At 36.8% G+C, this 24,926-nt stretch overlaps 1 protein-coding gene across 3 annotated transcripts; it reads left to right on the forward strand.

Moving 5' to 3' along the window:
• HUWE1 (HECT, UBA and WWE domain containing E3 ubiquitin protein ligase 1) lies at positions 1 to 24,595 on the forward strand. 3 transcript variants are annotated; one of them, XM_018549303.1, is made up of 44 exons: positions 1 to 1,350; positions 5,223 to 5,303; positions 5,642 to 5,860; positions 5,996 to 6,235; positions 6,298 to 6,360; positions 6,458 to 6,682; positions 6,921 to 7,192; positions 7,273 to 7,549; positions 7,699 to 8,343; positions 8,451 to 8,720; positions 8,818 to 9,327; positions 9,423 to 12,070; positions 12,442 to 12,682; positions 12,763 to 12,916; positions 13,026 to 14,256; positions 14,771 to 14,891; positions 14,979 to 15,084; positions 15,170 to 15,457; positions 15,899 to 16,043; positions 16,252 to 16,393; positions 16,473 to 16,599; positions 16,681 to 16,830; positions 16,998 to 17,141; positions 17,230 to 17,418; positions 17,631 to 17,886; positions 17,988 to 18,203; positions 18,274 to 18,502; positions 18,590 to 18,770; positions 18,920 to 19,292; positions 19,364 to 19,540; positions 19,657 to 20,278; positions 20,400 to 20,572; positions 20,690 to 20,871; positions 20,981 to 21,040; positions 21,301 to 21,393; positions 21,582 to 21,709; positions 21,834 to 22,071; positions 22,163 to 22,438; positions 22,523 to 22,711; positions 22,807 to 22,994; positions 23,066 to 23,199; positions 23,298 to 23,463; positions 23,535 to 23,725; positions 23,830 to 24,595. In XM_018549303.1, exons 2-44 carry the CDS (start codon positions 5,259 to 5,261, stop codon positions 23,930 to 23,932), a joined length of 12,627 nt encoding a protein of 4,208 aa, XP_018404805.1. In that variant the 5' UTR covers positions 1 to 1,350; positions 5,223 to 5,258; the 3' UTR covers positions 23,933 to 24,595. The 3 variants fall into 3 exon arrangements, with proteins under 3 accessions (XP_018404805.1, XP_018404807.1, XP_018404806.1); XM_018549305.1 differs by having other exon boundaries at positions 17,676 to 17,886; XM_018549304.1 differs by having other exon boundaries at positions 17,239 to 17,418; positions 23,830 to 23,932.
• The last annotated feature ends 331 nt before the right edge of the window (positions 24,596 to 24,926 follow it).

Here is a 24,926-nt window from a genome sequence, read left to right on the forward strand (position 1 = left end):
AGCAAGTGACTGGCTGACACGCAACGTGAGGCTCGGTCTGTTGTGTATGCGCTGCATCGAATAAGAGAATAAGAAGAGAAAAAAAAAAAGCGGAAGAGGAGCGCACTCGCGCGTATGTGTGTGCGTGCATGTATGCGAGGTGGATTAGGACACGCGGACGTGCGTGCAATTGCGTGTCTCGACGATATCGCGTTCTGCGAATGACTCCTCGGGCCGAAGGAAACGAATGAAGTGAAAACATCTTTTTGAAGGAGGTTGTGTTCGACAGGCGCGAGCGAGAGAGTGCGCGCGTGTATCCTGTTCTGCCCGCGTATATACGTGACACATGCAAACTAGCTCTTTCTCTCTCTCTCTCGGTGCGCAATAATACATACCGCTGTATCGGTGAAAGAGACAAAAAGTGCGAATTTTTATGTGTACATACGACGACGGAGTATATCGGGACGAGACGGAGTGATTGTGCCGCGACGAGGAGGTCGTGAGCTCACACTCGAGCGAGTGAACGAACAAACGTGGGAAAGAGCAAGCGAGAGAGAGAGAGAGAGGGAGAGAGAAATCGTTCGAGAAACATCGACAGCGCTCGAGCAACCCAGGGCTCCAGTGTGGTGTACGCGGACCCCGTCTGTTTGTCAAGGTTAAAGAAAACGAAACGATATCGTGAGTGCCTCGCTAAAATGGCGCTGATCGGCACCGCCGTCAGCCGATAGGAAAAAGAGAAAGAGAAAAAAAAAAAGGGCAGGAGGTTGTGAAAGAAAAGAGATAGAGAAGTAAAGAAAAAGGGGGAAACGACCGTTGTCGTGGTTTTGTTTTGACATCGTCCAGAACGCACGGAGAATTGTTACATTATCATCCCTTCATTCCACGCACCCTCGGATCGTCGGTCTCCCCTCTCCCTTCTGTCTCGCTCTTTCTGTTCCCCTTCTTATAACCCGTTCTCGTCGCTTCCTTATCCATCACGTTTCGCTCGCGTTCTCGCCGTCTCAGTTGCGAAGTGCAGTCGCGGCCGACCATCAACGTGCCCACGACCACGAGAGGAGCGTGCTTGCGGTGCACCGCTTGACGCCGACGAGACGGAGAGAGAAGCTACGCTGGCGAGAACCGCGACAGCATCGACGTGCGACGTATACAGGCGGCAGTGATCTCGGGAGGGAAAGAAAAAAAAAAAAAAAAGAGGGGGGTTTACGGGTTCGACGCGACCGCGATGCCCGTGCCGCATCGCCACGCTCCTGACGTGAAAAAGCGCATCGGACGGAATTCGAGCACATCGACGGAAGAGGCTACCAGTAGCGGCAGTGCTACGTTATCACGGAGAGTAGTTGGGGGCACGGAAGTACGACGGCTCATCGCCAGGTGAGAGAGAGAGAGATAGAGAGAGGGGGAAATGAGAGGGAGACATTCTCGTAAATCTTTTTTCTTTTTATTGATAAACTCTCTGAACTGAGGCATGTTTTGTGCATTTTAGTGCAGAAAAGTGAAGTAAAACAAATATATGGTGCTCTCCAATGAGAGAGACACTGTGTAAAGTCTTAAATGTAATGAAAAGCACATACACAGAGAGAGAGAGAGAGAGAGAGAGAGAGAGAATAGACTAAGAGATTTCAACCTATCAGAAACGATATATACTAGAATGTATAGTTTCTGATAGGTTGAAATCTGTTATCAACTGTTTCTATTGCTTGCACTTTTCATTATGTTTAAAGCTTAACACAGTGTTTATTTCATTTTTGTTTAACATTGGCAAATAACAAAGATATAATGATTTACTAGGTTACACTGTGCCATCTATAGATCGCTTTGCGTTGCTTATACTTTTTAGATTCAGCATCTTTACATTTTCTCTCTTTTCGATGTCCATATTAATACATATATATGTATATATATGAATGCATATGTATTATTTGTGCAAAAATTTTAAAGGATTTTAAGCCATGAATAGACCTTGTGTCTTACTGGAAAGTATTAATAGTTGCTTCATTTTTATTGCATTGTATCTGTTCAGAAGATTCTTTGATAGAGAACAACATCCTTATCTGTAACTTTTAAAACGTAAGTTTTCGTTATCACTATAATGGCATGCATTTATCATGATAAAAAAAGCATGATAACATAACAGTGTTATAACGATAACGGAACTTGCATTAAGAATTACAACATAGCCCTGCTGGCTTCTTTCCTTTTTAACCTAAAGTCCTGTGTCCACAGTATTAGAACTGGGAATCCAAGTTCTTGGATCCAAGAATGTGTAGTCAATCAATATGTAGTTTTTATGAAAAAACTGCAAGTTGATTGGTTACACATTTCTCAGTCCGAGAAATTCAAACAGAGTTCTAGCATTGTAGATACAGGGCTTAAGAGTTTTATTTGTACGTTTTTGTCGTGTAACAAATGTGTACAGGACAGAGAGATATCTCTATCTTACAGCCAATCAACAGACTTTGAAGAGTTTGTCGTACGACAAAACACACAAATGAAATAGTGGCTAATATACAATTACATAGGCAATAGGAATGACAGATTTCAACCTATCAGAAACTACATGTATACTCGAATGTACAGTTTCTGAAGGTTGCAATTTGTTATTCCTATTGTCTCTGTCTGTATTTTTTTAATTGTGCATCAGACTTATCGTCTGCGAGCGTGTTTCTCTCTCTATCTCTCTGTCTTTTCTTTCGATTTTTCTGTTTCCCTTTTTCTTCAATTACTTCCTCTCTTCTGACGTGACCAGTTAAAGGAGGGAAAAGCTCTTTTTCCCGCGTCGCTAAACCATCGTATTCGAAAACCGTGGTATCACGCCTCTTTTCACCTTCAAACGTTTATTTACGAGGGCGCACGGGTCTGCGCTGACTCGCTGAGCGCTGGCAGTGTGACCGATCGCCGCCAGGGTGTTGTCACTCGATCTGCGTGTGTTGTCAAGTTACACCATTGTCCTCTGCGCCGCGCGCGCGATAGGTTATATCGCGGTATATATTCTCCTGTGCCACTGATGACTATGCAGATTAAAGCGTGATCCTCGCCGAAACGACCCCACGTGATATCCGCGATACGCTTTCTCGCGTTACGCGCGACCGACCGCGGAAAGAAGGCGAGTGGAGTGTTCTACCGCGGTCTGGATCGAGGGATTCGAGGGATGACCGACGCGTGGCACAAAGGGTAAGACGACCTAGATAGGATCGAGCATTGAAGAAAAAGAGTTGCTTCGCGTTGCGATACGTTTCATAACGTTGGGTCATTGTTGTGCGATTGTAAGTCGGTTCTTAGAAATCACGAGGTACACAAGACTGAAATGTGATAGTCCAATTTGTCCTCTTTCTCTGATCTGTGATCTTTGATTATCAGATTTCACACGTAGATATACATAAAATCTGTTTTTTTTATAACTAAACTAGTGTACACTTCCTGTGCTCAAAGTGAAAAAATAGGTATACGTTTGAAATTTGGTGAAAACAAGAAAGTTTTTGTGCAGTTTAGTGCAGCAGTAAAAAAAAAAAACAAATATACGGAGTTATCCTTTTTCAAGAAAAATTCTGAATCGGTATACATCAGGCATTGAGTGAGTTGATGTGAAACAAGCTGTATTTGTTTGTTTTGCTTTAACTTTTGCACCAGTGTGTATCAATTTAGAATTTTTTTTAAAAAAAGATATGTATTTCTGACTATTATTGCATCATATAATATGCAACTTGCAAAGTCATAAAAATTTAGATTACAAAGGTACTTAAAACATAATCTTTCCTTGGAAAAGTCTAGAATTATATCTCTAAGACTACGCTTTGTCTACTTTTGGAATTCAAACTCCTTTTAGAGATTTTCTACAATGATAATAGAAAGTCAGAAGTTAGGCTTTTTATAGGAAACCTCTAAGCTTGGATAAAAAATATTAGGCATCTATATTTTTTTTTATTATCTGAAATTCTTTTACTTGCATTGTTATCTTTTCGTTACCGACATTACATATAAATTTAAAGAGTTTTTGAAACAAAGGACAATATCAAATGCCGTTAAATATTATCTTCTTCAAACTTCCCCATGTGAATGCACATGGTTTAACAAACATGTCATTGCAAACAAAGATTAGGATTCTTCTAAGTGTATCAATCTTTAAGTTTGTTTTATAATTTCTGAACTTTCTGAGCTAGTATAAGAAGCGTACACTGAAGTGTTCTTTATTGCAGTACTGGTGTCAGTGACACTTCTTTATTGCAATGTAGCAAAACTTGATGTAAAAGGTCACTGGCTGTACCAGATGTAGAGCAATGCGGAGCACGTGGAAATGGCTGCATTCAGCAAAACACAACTTTTGCATATATATGATGCTAATAACATGTCTAAATATGATAATATTTGTCATCTTTATGTACTTTTTACCATCATTATCTTTGATTAAGATTGTTTCTAATAGTGAAATTTCAATTACATCTTCATCAGATGAATCTATAATAATAGTTATGATCCACTATATCTGCCATGTCTTTACTATAAATTTTTTTTTCTTTATTGTCTTTATCGATTCTCAAGAACAATGTTCTCACTTAGTTCTAGTTTAGTACAGTTCTAATGCAGTTCTAGTACTGCAATAAAAAACAATCTATTTGTATATTTTGTTTATATCTTGTAATTTCTTTATTTATAGTTTAATCTATGAGTTGTAGAAATCGATTATGCTGTCAGTTCTCAAGATTTGTAAACCCTCGTAAATAATTTAATAAAATGTACCCTCTCTCTAAAGAACTTGTATCTGATTAAGTGATTTTAATAATATTCTATATATATCTAGAAGGGAAAAATTACCTTCCCTCTCTAAAAATTTGTTGAATATTACTAAATGTTTATTGTTGGTATTCAGTTGGCAATTATATGTATGTGGCTATACCATAGGATGTAACAGAAACATTTTGTAATATTTATGTGAATGAATTAGAAAAACATACTGAAATTACTTGTTATTTAGAATTTTTATATCTTATGATATTAAGCCATTGTGATAGGATATCTGTGGAATGTAGCAATCTTATTATATGATAGTATGACTAATTATGTTTCCATCATATTTCTTTAATAAATAGACAAAATAACTTAGTTTTATAATATTTTTTTCTTCTATTATTAATCAAGAACTCGATATATATTTTATATTATAATTATATATTTATTAAATTACAAATGTTCATAAAGTAAAGTCCCTATAAAGTTTATAATGCGATATTTGTGATTTTATATTGTAGATATTAAATTTACAAGGACTCATTAATACAATCAAAATGAAAATTGATCGCAGTAGATTGAAAAAATGCACTTCCGAAGTGGTAAGTATTTTGCACAATTTTTATTGAAATACTTTGAAATATTTTCAGTTAGATCTGTATGATAAGTAATTTCCATTAAAGTGTATAAAATATGCATTAAGTTAAATTTAAGGAAAGATTACGTAATTTCTTTTGTATACTGTACGCGCGCGTGTGTGTACATGTATATATAATTATTTGAATCATACGCAGTGCAAAAAGAATTTTAATATAATTTTAGTTTATATACTAATTTAATTTAATTGTACATTATTTCTTGAAATACCAAAACTTTAATACACCCACACACTTTACTTATATTTTAATTTATTCAAATTATAATTGTGTTTAACGTTTAGCCAGCAGAATGTCAGGCACTCATAAGCAAATTACGCTCTTGCTCACATGCAGAGCTGCTAGAAGAACTAAAGCAGATAGATGCGTGGACATTTGGAAAGTGCGAATTATTTCATTGGATTGATGTCTTAGATCTCAGTGACAGTATTTTAGAAGAAGCTGCTGCAAGAAGTCCGGATAATCCATGGGAATTAGCATGTGATCTTCCTCAGAATCGAGAGGTTTGTTTAATAATTTATTTTTATTAGCCTCAACCGATTAAAATATGTATTACTTTGAATATACAGTTTTACATTAAAAGTTAGTTAATTAATATTATACAATAATTCATATATGGTTATTAACTTGATATACAGGCAAAAGAGCTGCTTCTTTGGGTTCTCCACTTTACAACATTGTTAATTGAGCATTCATTTTCACGGCATTTGTACAACAGCATGGAGCACTTGGTTACTTTACTATCAAGTTGTAACATGAATGTAGTCCTTGGTGTATTAAATCTTCTGTACATGTTTAGTAAACGCAGTAATTTTATTACACGTCTAAATAGTGACAAACGACAAGCTTTGCTCAGCAGGCTTATTCATCTAGCAGAGGTTAGTAACCTTAATTTATATTTTAATGATATAATTTAATTCTGTTTATTAATTTATTATAGAGTTGGGGAGGAAAGGAAAACGGTTTCGGTTTAGCAGACTGTTGCAAGGAATTTCCAGAAAAAGTAAGCATGTGCATATTTAATTATTATGTGATAATGTAACATGACAGTTTTATTAATGATATTATATAGAGTACATGTGTAATATTTTATTTTATAGCCATTTCCAACAAGTGCTACAACGTTACATTTTGAATTTTATGCGGAAAATCCGACTGTAACGGAGCCATCGACAACTGGTACATCACTCTCTAGTACAAAGAAAGTTGGTCAAATGAATCTTGTAACATATATACATATAGAAAATGTTGATAAACTCGGAAAAACCCCAGCACAGATTATGAATGATCTGTTGAAAGTTTATAACGTACCTCAGGAACGACAAGTAAGGTTTAGAATTTTATTTTTTCATGTAAATAACATGATGGGCTGCGTTCTGGGAGCACGCTTTTAATTAATGCGTCATTTAATCTTTATCATTTATTAGTTATACGTAAAACTTGATATGCACACAAATTAGAGATATGCAAAAGAACAGAATGCTCTGATAGTGCTAAAAACGCACTCCCAGAGATTGCAGCAATAGATAGATCTTTTTAACGCACTTAAAATGTTATTCTTAGATGGCTCTATTGACACATATAAGACTAGCGCATAGTTTTTCGGATTATCGAAGACGATTGCAATGCGTGCAAGCTCGGCTTCAAGCATTATCCGTGCTTGTATATAGCAATGCGTTACAGGAAAATGCGCATAGTCTTCTCCATGCTGGACTTCTTGAAGAACTTGTGGAACTGTTAGAATTACCACATACTCACCTTGTTGAAATTCGCGCAGCAGCGTTGCGCACTCTTACAAGCATCATACATTTAGATCGGAATCCACATTTCCCTAAGTGAGTATATATATATTTTTCTATTTTATAAGAATTTGATATCTGATATGGTGCTTTAATCTTTATTCATGTAATTTCAGAAAACCAGGTTCACGATTGAACATGATTATTGATGTCACTGGTGCTAGCTCGTACCATGGCTTTTTGCCTGTTTTGGTTCGTACTTGTATAACAACGTTAACCTCGCCACAACCAGATGGCCAACCATTTCCTCTTCCGCTTGCGACAGCTTTGTTTAGTTTTTTGTATCATCTTGCAAGTTACGAGGCGGGTGGAGAGGCTCTTGTAAGTTGTGGCATGATGGAGAGTCTTTTAAAAGTCATCAATTGGCCAGGAAGTGAACTGGAGCATATAACGGTACTATTTAACAAAATAAATAATATATTTTCTTGCAATTCAATATTAATAATAAAAACAAATTACGATTTACTAAATTTGTATTTTACATTCTATTTATAATATTGATTAAATCTTATATATATTTATTCATCTCTTTTTTTTTGCAGTTTGTAACAAGAGCAGTGCGTGTCATAGACTTAATAACAAACATAGATATGCAAGGTTTTCAAACTCACAGTGGTTTAGCTAGTTTCATCAATCGTTTAGACATGGAAGTTAACGTGTGTCGAAAAGAACAACCGTTTGAAATAGAGCCATTGCTCTATCAGGATGCACCACAAACTTCACGTGAAAGATCGATCGAAAGAGAGGAAGGCTCTTCCACATCACGCCGAGAACACGAGACTTTCGATGAACGAGAGGAATCGTCTAATCCCATGGAAATATCAGAAGATGAAAATACAGTTGCCAAAGCAGATGAGAAGAATGAGCAACAGCCAAACTATTCTGCTGCTAAGACCGGTAAAACATGTTTACCACAACGAGCAGCACTCCTGAAATCAATGTTGAATTTTCTCAAGAAGGCAATTCAAGATCCAGCATTTTCTGACAGTATACGACATGTTATGGAGGGTACATTACCATCGTCTCTGAAGCATATTATAAGTAATTCAGAATACTACGGTCCGTCGTTATTCTTACTTGCTACTGACGTCGTGACTGTGTATGTTTTTCAAGAACCGTCATTATTGTCGTCTCTACAAGACAACGGCTTGACTGATGTTGTACTTCATGCTTTACTCATAAAAGAAGTGAGTAAATAATTTATATTTAATTTTGTGTTTTTTTTCACAATAGTACAGTATTTTTCATGATATATGATACTAAAAACATTTTTAATTATTATGTTATGTAACAGGTTCCTGCCACTAGAGAAGTATTGGGCTCTTTACCTAATGTGTTCAGTGCTCTATGTTTAAATCAACGCGGTCTTGAATCTTTTGTGAAACGGCGACCATTCGAACGCTTATTTAAAGTACTTCTCTCACCTGTTTATCTTTCGGCAATGCGACGACGACGAAGCGCTGATCCATTAGGTGATACAGCTTCAAATTTAGGCAATGCTATGGATGAGCTTATGAGGCACCAACCAAGTTTAAAAGTTGACGCTATTGGGGCTATCATTAAGGTATTAATTAAAAATGAACTGTATTTTCTAATAGCTAGTTTTTATTGTATACGCATTTCTCAAATTATTATTTTTATTTGTCTTTTTTACTTGTTAGCTACTCGAAGAATTGTGTGTATTGGGCTGTGATCCACGGTACATATGCTGGCGTGCCGCTAGTAAATCTGAAAACTCACCATCAAACGCGGCCTCAGGAAATCGTCAAACATCTGGTCAATCAGTCGGTGTCGGAGTAGGAGACTCTGGTGGTGGCGGTGGAGGAGGCGGTGGCAGTAGTAGTGACGAAGAAGAAGAAGATGAGGAGGAAGCTAGTACAAGTTCGCATCCTCAACGAGAAGAGCAACCTAGTATGTCACCCCAACAGCCTGGACCGCCACCTCAACCAAGAGAGAAGACTCCCATTGCTTTAGTGGAATATATTCACAATGTTATGAAATTTGTGGATGCTATACTCAGCAATAACTCAACCGATGATCATTGCAGAGAATTTGTTGCCCAAAAGGGACTCGTTCCACTATTATCAATTTTAGGTCTACCTAATTTACCTGTTGATTATCCTGTAGCACAAGCAGCCCAATCTGTAGCCTCCGTATGCAAAAGTATTTTGGTACGTATTTTGATCTTTCCGTATAATTATTTTACTAAAGATGTATATTTTTTTTTAAATATTACCATATTACGAATGTAATTTGATATTTGCAGAATCTTGCACATGAACCATTGGTACTCAAAACGGGTTTATCACAATTAAATGAAGTGCTAAATTTGTTGAAACCACTTCACAATAATTTGGAATCTCCTGGCGCCTCTGTTTTGTTACACGAACTTGCATCAGCTCCAAATCTGGAAACTGCATTTACAAGTGATACTGCTACGCCTTTATTACACGCTATGAATGCAGCTCATGGATACGTAGTGATGTTTGTTCATGTGTGCCGTACTAGCCAAAGTGATATTCGAAATCTTTCTATGAATCATTGGGGTTCCGAATTGGGCTTGACTGTCCTTAAAGGTTTATCGGAGCTTTATATGTCTCTGGTTTGGGAGAGTACATTGCTACTCGCTTTATGTAGCGAGGATATTATTCCGACCGGATGCGAATTTGGCAAAGAAGATATGGATAAATTAATGCCACCCGAGTTAAAAACCGAGGGCGAACCTTCGACCTCTTGGTCCGCTAGTGTATCCTCGGATATGGGAAGTAATGGGATGACTACGGCCATGGAAGCTCTTAGTACAGATCCACCGCCGGTGCCGATGGAGGTAGACGACAAACCAAATGTAAGCACCGATAAGCCCAACAACTATCAATTAAAATATATCAAACCTTTACTTGGTGCTTCTTCAAGACTCGGTAGAGCACTCTCAGAATTATTTGGTTTACTTGTTAAACTCTGCATGGGTTCTCCTGTAAGACAACGTAGAGGACAGCAAATGCCCCTAACACCCACGTTGCCTTCTCAGGCGGCGCGAAGTGTTGCCACTGCATTAAACTGCTTATTGACGCGCGGCTTATCATGGGATAAATTACCTCCATCACCGATTCCCAAATTTAAACTCACCTTTCTCATATGTTCAGTGGGATTCACATCACCGATGCTCTTTGACGAGAAGAGGCATCCTTATCACCTGATGCTTCAGAAATTTGTTAAACTGAACGGTCAAAATGCATTTTTCTCTACTTTTCATTGGGCTTTATCAGGTGGTGGTCATTTTGCATTATCTGAAGGATTGGAGCATCCCAATCTACCCGATGGAACTGGCGAGTTCTTGGATGCTTGGCTGATGCTGTTGGAGAAAATGGTTAATCCTAAGGCCATCTTAGATTCACCCCACGTGGTCTCGTCAAAGTGTACGGGAATATATAAAGTATGCGAGACGTTCGATCCAATAAGATATCTTATCGATATCCATAAAAAAGCCTTCGAGGCAGTGATGTTGATGTGGGGCAAAAAACCACTCAAAAACTACGGAGCTCGCATGACAGAGTCTATTTTATCGATTTTACGACATATTTTACGTGGCGAAAAAATCATCAAGGAACGTACGGAAAAGGAAGAAAGCGGAGACAATGCGATAGCTAGTGGTAGCGGTGCGAGCGGTGTTGGCAGAAGTAGTGGATCTGATCGTCGTGACGAACCAGAGGCGGACGTTAATCCGGAATATCTAAGACAATTGATGGATATGGGCTTTAGTCGAGCACATTGTATAGAAGCGTTATTGCATACGATGACCGTAGAACAGGCAACCGATTACCTTCTTACAAATCCTGCAACTCTACGTAGACCCGACGCTCCAGTAAACGACGCCAGTGGTCAAGGTTTGATTATGGATTTGGAATTAACGGACGACGATCAGATAATGCATGCTATTGCAATGTCGCTCGGTGATACAGATACGCGTAAGATTTCGGGCATTGATGAAATTCCTTCTCGCGAAACAACCATCACGGAAAGTATAGACGAATTTACACGTAGTGCGCTTGGACAATGTCTTAATCTATTAGACCTCATGCCAGACACAGTGTATAGAATTTGCGATCTGTTGGTGACAATTACCAAAAGAAACGGCGACGAATGGCGGGACGATACATTGCGGCAGTTGATACGTGAGGTCGGACGTCTAGTGGATTATCTAATTGACATCGCCGAGAGCCAGGATGAAAATGCCGGAGCTCAATTGGTGGAGTGTGAGGAAGCGAATAAATTGTCGGGTCGTCTTTACCTCTATACTCTATTTTTCGAAGGTTCGTTTCAAGAGATGCGAGTGCCATGTGCTCTTATAGTAGAAGAATGCGCGATACTTGACAAACTTGTACGGTTGTTGGTGGTGAGCGAGGTTCCGCTCACCGCGAACAAAAATAGAATCGCTAAAGACTGCAAGGATACCAGTGCTGTGTTGAGCATGAAGACACCGAAGTGGTTAGCGCCTTTGTTATTGCTCATCGATCGACTAGAAAAAGTGGCTACTCTTACGCAACGAAAGCAGATGATGCACAAAATCACGACCAAATCGTGGAAGTGGTTTGACTTAAGTACTGGCAAATGGACCCTCTATTCTCCTATGAATAATCGAATCATCAATGACGCATATTGGGCAGGCGAGTCCAGTGTGCGAATATCATGCAGTCGACGCAGATATCTTATTACCTTCTCGTGTATGACGCAAGTGAACGAAGATAGTGATAATAGGCGGCCCATTACGATGGGCTTTAAGCTTAACACAGATAAGGAGGACGGTGGTTCGGGGTCTGATTCAAATATGGATACCGACGAGAGTCCGATAGGAGAAGAGAGACGAAATACAGTGGTCCAAGGATTAGATCCTAGTATAGCACCGAGTATTGTACGGTGAGAAATACTTTGATGAATAAAAATAATATGTAATGTGATAATTTAGACCTTGGAAAAAAAGAAGAAAATCTTATTACACAATATTGGTTTCTAGGATGCTGTATAATTAATTGACATGTTAATGCTTTTCTGCGTTTTTTAGTAATACTTTTCATAATGTTTTGTGTGATCATGCATTACACAGGATCACATAAAAAAATCGTAGAGTAAAACACAAACCAGAATAGCTGTTATAGATTTTAAATCACTGAATCTGATTTATTTTTCAAGAAAATTTTTTGTAGTTCTATTATATGAAATACATTTTACGTATAAAATTGAATTAACCAAGAGTAATAAACATCTCATAAATATTATTTATATTACAGCGCGTGTGTAAAGTTTTTGGCAATCCCAGTCGATCGAGACGCGTTACACGCTGTGTTGAAAGTGTGTCTACGGCTAACGAGAGATTATCGAAATGCGGAGGTATTCGCGCGGGAAGGTGGTGTTAAGTTACTCCTCGAAATGACACAGATGTGCAGTTTCACCGGTTGCATTAATCTATGTACATTACTGATACGACATACTCTCGAGGAGCCGCGCACGCTTCGTCTTGCGATGGAGAAGGTACTTGTGTTTATTTTTTTAATACAATTTCGCGTTATCCATCCATGTAACAATATATTAATCATTTACTTTTATTTTAGGTCATTCGAGCGCGCACACAGAGCAATATACCTCCTGCATATAAAGAAATACTTTTTATGACGCGACAAATAAGTAGTGCTGTTTGCCGTAATCCAGAAGTATACAAAGAAGTGTGCGAAAGTATTCTTAGAGTTGACATAAGTTGCTTAAAAAGTGAGTTTTAGTTAATCCATATGACACTTGCAGTTTATTTAATATGAAATAATTTAACTTTTATTAACATTTTTTATTATGTTTTCAAATTATATCTTTTATTTTACAGAAGATGATGCTGACAATAGATTAGTCGTGAAAGCCTTACCTCCTAGTCACTCTCCAGCATTACCGATGGTAGAAGAGGTATCTGTAGGTGTTATTCGTGATATGTTGAACGCGTTGATTAAGCCAATGCCAGTGTTGTCGGATGACGGATCAGCAACCCCAACAAGCCCCGAAAAGAAGACATCACATGCAACAACTTCATCAATTGGTAACACATCATCGACATCGTCATCACGACGAGATGTACTGAGAAATAATGCAACAACCACTAACGATCCTTTGGACGACGACGATCAAGTGTCGCAAATTATTCCTCTAAAGATCTACACTGACCTTGGTAACAACAGCAAGATAGAACCGGAGGAGGCAAAGAAACCTATTTTGACAAAATCTGCAATATTAAAAATATTGGCAGAATCTGTGAGATCTTACGGTGCTGTAGCTAGTCTTATCACCGAACATACATACAGAGCTGGACAAAGCGAGATGGTATCTGAAGACACAACGGCTTTAGCGTTCTTGCTAGATAAACTTTTGCCGATGTCGCCGGAAAATTCGGGCGATAGAACGTGCAGCAGTATGGCGAGAATGTTGATTGCTGCCATAGCTTCGTGTAATCATTCGCCAGATGTGCAGACGACCTTGGTAACGGAAGTGAAGGCAGCTTTGATGAGAACGCTCGCGCTTCCAGAGAGTTCTGAGAAGCACGCGCAGCTTCAGTTATTAATCGGACTGATCTCTACCATGATTGACAGTTGCCCGCCAAATATGTCGCATACTCAGCTGAGGGCTTCTTTGAGAGCCCATCAATACAACAACGTTAATTACATTGTCAGAATAATGCTGAGAAAAGGTATAATTACCGACTTGGCCAAAATACCGCACAGTCTGGATTTGTCGAGTCCGAATATGGCCGGTACGATTAATGCCGCGTTGAAACCGTTAGAGACCTTATCGCGCATTATCAATCAGCCAATACCTGGTGCGGTCAATAACAAATTTACGAAGCCGAAAAATAGAACAGTTCAGGAAGAACCAATTGGAGAACAGACAGGCACTACAACCTCCGAAACTACGCATGCCGTGGGCGAGGAAGCGAACGAGGACGCAGAGAACACTGAGCACGATATCTCTGTAACAGCTGAAAGCTTGGAACCAACGTCAGAAAGTCAGGTACATGAGGAAGGAGATGAGGCTGCACTGGAGGATATCATGGATCAGCTTCTCGAAAGGTAACGAGATGCATATTAACAAATCAGATTTTGATGAACGTCATGCAATTCAAAGAGTAAAAGTAAATTTAGTCTCTTTATGTTTGATTAACATGTATTTATGTAGTAATGACATCAATATGACAGATAAAAAAATATTCAATATTACTGTAATGAATGAAATTTAAAATAATATTCTCATATATTGTATATATGTGATACAGATATCGCATAATCTTTTATTTAAGAGATGTTAGCAAAGTACTCTCCTTGCACGGATTATATTTTATACGATTTTATTTTGTAATATACATGTAAAATTTAATTATACAATTTATATCAAATTCAAATACATGTGTGTATACATATTTTTTTTTAATTTAAGCATATGTATTTTTTTCTGGCTGTTATGTGCGTTTTTGTCTATCTTCTGTTCATGTATTGCACACGTTCGCGAATCTTTTTATTTGTTTTCCTAGCCCTTTAAATTTATAAAACTACAGTACTTATAATCAAGTAGTGTACTGTTTTCCAGGGACGGCTCGGCCGTGGCGGAAGAACCATCTTCTCGCCCACACAGGCCAATGGATATCGATGATGAAAGTCTCGCAATGCGTGACGCAGAAGGCGATTTTGATCCAACTCGAGATACCACAGTAAGAGTAACGTCACTTTTTCTATTTTTCTCATGTAATTAGTACTTCCCGTTTCATTTTCTGAATTTACAATGAATTTTGTTTTAGGAGGATTTATTGAGTTCCGACTCAGACTCTGATAGCAATCCGTCTGATGATAATGAGGATGAAGTGCAGGATGATGAGGATGAAGAAGAGGAAGAAGAAGATGATGGTAGATATTCTGACTTGATACATAGTAAAACCATAGCTAAGATAGAAAGATCGTATATCTTTTATACTTATTTATATTATTATAGGTGAAGAAAATGAAGAAGAAGAGGAAGAGGAGGAGGAAGGATCGTCCAATTATGAAGAGGATGGAATAGAGTTTTACGAGGACGTGGGAGAGGGCAGTGTTTTTCGTATGTTTCCCTCTTCTGAGCGCGATGGTGGTAATGTCGTAATGATACAACACAACATTGAAAATCAGGACATCGCGAATACATCGACGCCAGTTAATACGCGACCTAGTCTTCCATGGAATACCACATTTCCGTTACCATTAGGTCTGTTTGAAGAGCCGCCTGCAGGTTCTGAGAACAACGGTAAATAGGAGCGAAAATAGATAATTACAGTCGGAAATTCCCTTATTCTTGATCAATCGGGACCGAACCTCTCTATTCTTGACTTCAAAGTCTGTTCTTTTTCCATCCCATTTTTTAAACTAGTGTACACTAGTGTAATAAATTAAAGTGAGACAGGTTTAGTTTATTTTACTCTAACTTATTGCACTAGTTCAGTATTTTTCAAAAAAGAACAGATCTTTAATTTCTTCAATTTTTATATAATATATTGCTAAAATAGGTTTTCATATACATATAAGATGAAAGTATCCTGTAATTTCACAGTTTACGAAGGCTTAGTTGGTCGAGAATAGGGGGTTTCGATATGAACAATCGACTGTGTTTTTTTCTCTCCTTTTTTTTATCTTTCATTTGATATCCTGCATGATTGTAAAGTGTATAATTCCAATAATTTTGATACAGGTATTAGTACTCATCCACTATTGATATCGCAAGGAAGTTTGGATACTGCAAGTACTAGAACGCGTGTTCTACGACGTGCTAGACAGTATCAGTATCTTCAATTATCCAACCCACGTAGTTCAAACCCACCTGTAATATTACAAAGGTATATATATTAATAAAACGTGTTTTGTAGATAAAGAAAATAGAATACGTTTAATTATTTTTAATATATATGAAAGCAATAATAAAAATCAGAAGCGCTGAAAATTATATGCTAATATTTGAAAGAAATTTCTTAATGTTAAAAAAAATTTACATAGTCAAAAAAAAACGAATATTATATATTCTTCTCTAATATACATGATATATAGACTCTTAGGTCCGGCTGCACAGACTCTCCCTTTGTCCGCCAGTCAAGTTTTAGCATCAAGTTTTAGAGATACACGTGTTGTTGTAATGGATAATGGATTAGGAATATTTACTAATCAAGAGGAAGAGCAAATTGATTATGTTGTACGTACATAATTGTGCAATACGAAAATATAAACAAATATATACCAATGTAAGTTGTAACGCTTAACTTTATTGTTAGGATCAATCTGGATATCTTTATGGTCCAAGCCTTGCCGCAACTTTAAATAATATACCAACCGCATTACATTGGTGGATAGAAGAAAGCAAGCAATTAGACGGGGATTCTCAACCGGATTGTTGCGTTGGTGAGAATGAAGGAATTTGTGTTAATTTTATATCTTTATGTACATAATACAATTTTATTAACTTTTTTTCATGTTAAACAGGTGTTGTTCATAAGCTGATACCTGGACTAGAAAAGCACAGGAATGTCGAGCTTGCCGAACGCAAGGAAAAACGTAAAAAACAACATGGATCCGAAAAAGAAAATGAAAAAGATAATAAAGAAGAAAAGGAACGTTTAAATACTGCGGAAGGTATGTTTCTATACATTTTTTTTATACATATGTATATACGAGAATAGTTCGAAATGTTCTCGGCCTTTTCGAACTATCATATTTTAGAACACATTGGGTAAATACATAATTATTTAAACGATTAAAATGCAATAATACGATTCTTTAAACTGCATCTGTTATTTTAGCCACATTACCCAGTTTGACATTGGATGAACAGCGACCGTCAGCATCAACCTCACTAAGAACCGATGTCACTCCACTTGTTGCTGGAGAAGAAACTGCAGTAGAAACAACAAGGCAGGAGCGCACTCCGGAAGAGGACATAATCGGTATAACTATATATGCAAGACAATGTTTTATTATTTATTTTTAATGAATGTTCTAGATGCGTGTTTCTATGTATTTTTTACATATTAGATGTAACAGGTGAAATGGAAGTAACTGTTCAAGAGGACGAAGAACGACCACCTCCACCACCGCCAGAGGAACAGTCTGCTTCCGATAGTCGTGACCCTCGCACGGCAAATCGCAATCCCACGTTAGAGTTGGCTGAAAGCATCGTCGATTCTGTGCTTGCGTGCACATCTGAAGCGACCATTAGATTAAGTAACATACCTATTATTATTTTATTAAAATTTTAATACCCTTCGTTTAAAACGCTATTATACATATCTTTTATTTTTTTGTTATTTATGTCATGAATCGAATGCAAGTGACTACTTTAGAAATTGGGATCTTTCGCACTCAACTGGTTAACTGTCCTTATTACTAAATCCTTATCGCTAAAACTTTGTGTACTAATATTCTTCCGTCATTAGACCTACATGTGTCTAATGACGCGCCTACGCATCTTGCTTCAACAGGACAATCTGGACGAAGTAACGCAGAAGCAGCGAATGTTCCCGAAGCATCATCCAATCGCACATCAGCTGCACCATTAGTAGTAGATTTTGGTCAAGAAACTAGCGAGGATCTGTCAAGAGAGAGTAGTGATTCGGCCGATTGGATTCGTAGACTTTTGACAGACGACAGTCAATGTCGAACGAGTGACATTGATTTACGGCGTGAACGAAAGTAAGTATTGTAAATATAAATTACAGTAATAATGATTTACGGCGTGAACGAAAGCATTGTAAATATAAATTACAGCAACATTAACATAAATATTATTGTAGCGCCAATGTCGTCAACCAAGATTCAACGTCGTCAATTACGACCGAGACTACCACTGCAGCAGGAACCTCGGAACAATCGTCACAACAACCGTCACAACAGCAGCCACAACAGCAATCGAGCAATCAGGAGCAACAACTACCAGATGGTGTAGATCCATCGTTCCTGGCTGCTTTGCCAGAAGACATGCGCGACGAAGTTATTGCCGAGCAGCTCAGGTTATGATCTTACTTATATGTTTATATGTGGAGGTAATGATAATATAATAATCAAATAATATGTCGACAGACTGCAACGTATGAGGCAACGCGCACAGGCTTCTGTAGTCGAAGAGCTTAGCGGGCCGGTTGAAGTAAATCCTGAATTCCTGGCTGCTTTACCACCGGCGATACAAGAGGAGGTCTTGGCACAACAACGCATGGAACAGCAACGACACGCTGCTGCATCGGCAAATCCAGAAGATCCTGTGGATGCCGCCGCTTTCTTCCAAAATCTGCAACCTTCCCTTCGACAAGCCGTTAGTATATATTGTCGAACTAATTTACTGTTTATTTCGATAGTGATATTTCATTTCTATTTTTAAAGTTAAAATTTGTCTTTGTAGATCTTAACTGATATGGAAGAGTCTCAAATATCCGTCCTTCCACCAGATTTAGCTCAAGAAGCTCAAAACTTGAGGAGAGAGTGGGAAGCTCGTAATCGACACATGATGCAGGAAAGATTCCTCAATCATGTTAGTCAAAGCAATACTGCTCTCTCGAGTATATTAAGAAATTCTGGTAGGGGTAAGTTTTGGTTTTAATTGATTGGATCATGCATAAAGCTTAGCATTAACATGGATAAAAAGCTTTAGTATTAAAATATATTTAAAAAATACACATTATTTTCATAATTAAATTTTGTTTTTATACAAAAATTGCAAATATATTTGTAGCTCGTGGAGGTGGCACTCGATATGCGATTCACGCTGTACCACAACGATCTCAATGGAATGCCTGGAATGCTCGTGGCGATACAAATATGGCTCACCAAGGCGCTGGTTTACGATTAAGAGGCCGACAATTACTTGATCATGAATCGATGGCTTGCTTGCTTGTGTTATTATTCGTCGATGAGCCAAAAATAAACACGCTTAGGCTTCATAGAGTGATCAGAAATCTTTGCTATCACGGTAGCACAAGGGAGTGGATAGTGAAAGCATTACTGAGTATCATGGAAAGAAGTAACGATGAGAATAAGGATATTATGACAGATTTCAGTGGGAAATTTAAGAGAAAAGGATTATTAAATGCTGCCATAGATTTATGGTATGATTTTTCCGCACTTATAGGGATTGATTCTAAACATGTTTATCATAATATTTGATAATTTATTTCAGTTCTCCAAAGATTTTTGACCAAAGAAATAACACACAATCGTGGCTAAATATCAGTATCGACGCTGCACTTGGTTGTAGGGCAAATGTATTTCATATAGTACGTCATGCTGGTAAAAAATCTGAAAGGCAGGGTAATATTATTGCAATTCATCCGCAAGCTGCACCTACTGTATGCAGGTCAGTATATTATTATCTTAAGAATATTTAGATTGAAATAAAAACAACTATTAAAAGTACTTTTCTTTTATTAGATGTTTAATAAAACGTGTTTTATATTCTGTTTTATATTGAAGACATACTTTAGAGTTGTTGATTTCACTCGCTAAAAGTTTTCCTGGATATTTTGTGCCAATAAAATCTAAAGATTCAGACGATAAAGATAGCGGTAAAGAGAAGGACGTGAGTGGCAGCAAAGAGGAAGGCGGGACGAAAAACAAGTCGGCGTCTAAAATAGGAAGGAGTGATCTTCCAGATTTCTGGGATTTGCTTCTGAAATTGGATTCGTGTGCATCCAAAAAAGGAAAATCAGTCGCAAGAACTCATTCGAATACGAATTTAGGAAGTGAGCCGGAACACGGCACAACTTCATTTGAAGCTTCCGCATTCGGTCAGCTTATCTCGATGCTCAACTGGTCTGTGATTAAGCGAAGCAGTCAGTTGACAGATAAGTTGTTGCGACTTCTGTCCTTGATCTCAATTGGCTTGACGGAAGTAAATCCTTACCGACGGCAGGAAGGCGGTGCAAAGAATAAGAAAACAGAAATCAATAAGGATCAAAGCGTTGCTGCACCAGAAGGACACCTCAAGCTGGCAGTACAAGTTTTGACGAGTAAAAGTTGTTCTGAGGATGGACTTGAAGATGCAACTGCACTATTACTTAACTTATCTCATTGTCCCGATCCTACTAGACAATTAGTATGTATTGTATTTTTATATAGATTAATACAAATGATGTTAATGTTGATATTACAACATTAATATAATGAGACGATGTTAACATTTTTTTTATTCTATATATATATATATCTTTTTCTAGATATTAAAATTACTTTTGGAAGGTGCGATGGAATTGGCAAATATGGTGTGTGAACATATCAACGATTTGATGATGGAATTAAAAGTCCTAAATCGTGAATTAAGTCGAAGAAATTCTTTGGAGGACCAATCATCAACTAGTAGCGGAAACGGACGAGGAATTTTATTAGATAGGTGAAATATTCTTGTAACACGCCATTAAATGTTAACAATTAAATGTTAAAGCGTCAAATTTGTCTTGCATTTTCAAGAAGAAGCTAGATAATAGTTTATAAAACATTTTCTTTTCAGATTTACTAATGAAAATGTAGTCGTCACAGCACCGAGTAAAGTTAAAGCCGGAAGTGACCTTCAATTACCATCGATGGCTGCTCTCGTTAGTAAAACCTCTAGTCAGGCATTCTTTCTGAGAATACTTAAAGTTATTGTGCAAATAAGGGAAGCTGTGCGCTTAGCAAACACCAAGAAAACAAGTATGATATATATATACCGTTATTATAATTTTATCTTGCAATAAGTTTTTAATATTTCATTACTTACATTAAATTTATAATATTTACAAATTAAAACTTCTATTTCAAGCTAATCAAACAACAGAGACAGCAATGGATACAGGCACGACAAGCAATGCATCAGAGACAGGTATTTTTTATCTTTTTTTTTATTTCTATAATATTTCCTAAATTCATAAATTAAAAATAATGTTTCCTAATATTCATACTAAAACTAATGTATTTTAAAAAGATGATAGGTCAATAAAGACTATATATGATTAAGGATTGCAATTCAAAATAATTTATTAATTCTTAAATATAAATAAATCTTTATTGACTTATCTTCTTTTTATTTTTTTCTTAACAAATTAGAGCTAGATATTCGAATATTAATATATTTTGTTACAGCCGCTGACAATGCAGACACCGATGTTCCTATGGATACAACGCAAGCAAATACTTTAAGTCTTGAGAATTCAAAGACATCCTCTTCCCGTAATGGTAAGTCGAATTGTTGTTTATTTTTGCTATGAATTTTTTAATTCATAAATAGACCAATATCATTATATGCAAAAAATGCAATTTTCCTCAATAAAAGCTGCATTTGCTATATAATAGATGATTGGATTAATCGATAAATTAAAAAACGCCTATACTTATTGTCTGTTCTTTCTTGGTTTTTTTTTTAGACGAAGAGAAAACTACACTTCCATTACTGAGTGAGAGTTTAGTGTTAGATAACTTATGGGAAACTCTTAGCGCTTGCTTACTTGAATTAGAATACACTCCTGATCATCATGCCGTCCTTGTTTTACAGGTAAAGAGTTTAAATTGATCATATTTTAGGAGTTTAAAATGTCCTCGAATTATTGTACCGTCACTGATCATTATTACATTATTTGCGATATAAATATATAGTGTACATATATTTAACATTGCAGCCTGCAGTAGAAGCGTTCTTCTTAGTGCACTCATCTTCAAGTACGTCTCGAGATCGAGATAGTCGCCTTAACACGACTAGCGAGAATCGAGAAGTAGTACCAGACTTGGCACCAGTCTCTCCAATATATTCAGACAATGAAGGTACTTCTCAGTCCGAAACTCCCGCTTCTTGGGATATCACACCAGCGCCGCAGAAAACATTACCACCGGATCAACTAAAGTTCCTCAAATTTGCCGGTATATATTAACTAATAATGAATAAAAACCATAGTTTTACACACGCACACAAAACAATCTATTTAATGTAATATGTATTTTATTCGTACAGAAACGCACAGAACTGTGCTCAACCAAATTTTGCGACAAACGACTACACACTTAGCAGATGGACCATTTTCCGTATTGGTGGATCACACAAGAGTGTTAGATTTCGACGTGAAGAGACGTTATTTCAGAACAGAATTAGAACGAATGGATGAAGGTATACGTAGGGAAGAACTAGCAGTTCACGTTCGTAGGAGTCACGTTTTCGAAGATTCATTCAGGGAGCTTCATCGAAGAAATGCTGACGAATGGAAAAACCGCTTTTATATCGTCTTTGAAGGTGCACATTCTTAACATTTATCCTGATAAGCTTGTACGAACTCTATAAATGTCGACACTAATAGTTTACTTTTTTATTTAAAAGGTGAGGAAGGGCAAGATGCGGGAGGATTGTTGCGAGAGTGGTATGTTATAATTTCGAGAGAAATCTTCAATCCAATGTACGCACTGTTCACCGTTAGCCCTGGCGATCGAGTTACATACATGATAAATTCATCTTCACACTGTAATCCTAATCATTTGTGTTATTATAAATTTGTCGGTCGAGTAATTGGTAAGTATTAGCGCTTGCTTATCGATTCGATTTTCATCGAAGACTTCAGATATAAAAGATAATTCTACTATCTGATTCTTATATTATTTTTGCAGCTAAGGCTATTTATGACAACAAATTATTAGAATGCTATTTCACGCGTAGTTTCTATAAACATATACTTGGCATACTTGTGAAACATACGGATATGGAAAGTGAGGATTATAGTTTTTACAAAGGACTCGTTTATCTTACGGAACATAATATTTCCGACTTGGGATACGAGTTAACATTCTCCACGGAGGTAAAGAATAATTATTTTAGCGTGATTTTTGGCTTTGTATTGTAATTACTAAATGCATATGTTACTTCTAGGTAAACGAATTTGGCGTTAATGATGTGCGAGATTTAATACCAAATGGACGTAATATAGTTGTTACAGAAGAGACCAAACTTGAATATATTAGGCTCGTATGTCAAATGAAAATGACTGGAGCAATTCGTAAACAGTAAGTGAATTTGAAGTTTTGAAATTAAATTAAAAAAGTATTTACTCTTTAAATTAGTGTAATTTGTTACATTATCTTATTTTTCATCAAAATTATAGGTTAAATGCGTTCTTGGAAGGCTTTTATGATATTATACCTAAACGACTGATCTCTATATTTAATGAACAAGAACTTGAACTATTGATCAGCGGCTTGCCTAATGTAGATATTGAAGATCTGAAAGCAAATACCGAGTACCATAAATATACTGCTACGTCTTTACAGGTATATTTTGTATGTTATATTTTAAAAAAATTTATTTTATACCATGTTTTATCATTTTTTCCTAAATATAGATTCAATGGTTTTGGCGTGCATTACGAGGTTTTGATCAGGCAGATCGTGCAAAATTTTTACAATTCGTTACTGGTACATCCAAAGTACCGCTACAAGGTTTCGCCGCATTAGAAGGCATGAATGGTGTACAAAAGTTCCAAATTCATAGAGAAGATAGGTCAACAGACAGGCTTCCATCTGCCCATACTTGGTAATTATATGAAAACAATTTTTTTTGTTTACATTTCTTCAAGCATGCTAGTTAAAATTAAATTGATCGCGAATTTACGAGGCTAAAACTGTATTCTCCCATAGTTTCAATCAACTGGATCTACCAGTGTACGAGACATATGATAAATTACGTACAAATCTACTCAAGGCAATTCACGAATGCAGCGAAGGATTTGGATTTGCATAAGCTTATTGAAAACGCTGTTGTCGTATATTGTAGCAGTTTATCATGCGTTATTCTGCCTGTTCAGAGTAAAGTACATTACGAGAACTCGCTCCTTACATAATCACGCGTTCATGCGTTCATGTGTCCAATCGGTGACGTTCTGATGACACGCTTGGTCTTCATTCAAGATCTAATGGAAAACTCGATATATACATATAGACGTATGGATATGTATATACGTATAACTAATTCTGATGTAATTACGTGAGAATAACTGTCAATGATACCCGAAGCTAGGGTTTATTTTGTTGAGGATCTTGGAAGAAGATGCTGAGCTTAACGATAATTCCCAACAAGGAATGATAAGGAGAGATTAGTTCAGTTTTACGCGATAAGAATAAGCTAAAGATAAGATTCACACATAATTGTAATAGTTAGATACATTAGTTTGTCATAAGAAGTAATATAGGATGAAAAAAATGTAATATACTGCACTTTGAAGTCAGCGATGTTTTAACCGGTTCGATAGATTGAATAGATACAGCGGTGGTAAAAAACGGGGTAGCCTGGTTCTTTACCAGAAAAAAGCAGCAAAAGTATAAGTGATGAATGCTTGTGAGAATGAAAGAGAAATATCTAAGAGAGAAAGAGAGAGAAAGTGATAAAAAATGAGCAAATGAGAGAGAGAGAGAGAGAGAAAAAGAAATGAGAAATGGAGGAAGAGAGAGCGAGAGAGAATTCAATCGAGAGATACTGAGCCTAATTAAAAGATTTCACAATATGAATGCTATCCTTCCCTAAAAACTGTATGGTTGTACGCACTATTAGTATTAATAATTATAACTAATTCTTAATTATAGTAATCATTAAATATCGTTTTAATATTAATCATTCTCGAAATGTGATGTTAAACAAGTGTAATTTCTTTTTCTTGAGATCTAACGAAATAAAGTTTACAGTTGAACAGACGTTACTTCATAACACACATCGAACGGAATAATATTAGCGAAACACC

Source organism: Cyphomyrmex costatus, unplaced genomic scaffold, assembly GCF_001594065.2.
Source record: "Cyphomyrmex costatus isolate MS0001 unplaced genomic scaffold, Ccosl1.0 scaffold8, whole genome shotgun sequence".
NCBI lineage: Eukaryota > Metazoa > Arthropoda > Insecta > Hymenoptera > Formicidae > Cyphomyrmex > Cyphomyrmex costatus.

Bases quoted from the DNA above. Each gene is read 5' to 3' on its own strand.
- HUWE1 (XM_018549303.1), top strand. From the start codon at position 5,259: ATGAAAATTGATCGCAGTAGATTGAAAAAATGCACTTCCGAAGTG. The intron at 17,419-17,630 runs GTAACATACCTA...TTCCGTCATTAG, and splicing joins TGAAGCGACCATTAGATTAA to ACCTACATGTGTCTAATGAC. The intron at 19,541-19,656 runs GTCAGTATATTA...TTTATATTGAAG, and splicing joins GCTGCACCTACTGTATGCAG to ACATACTTTAGAGTTGTTGA.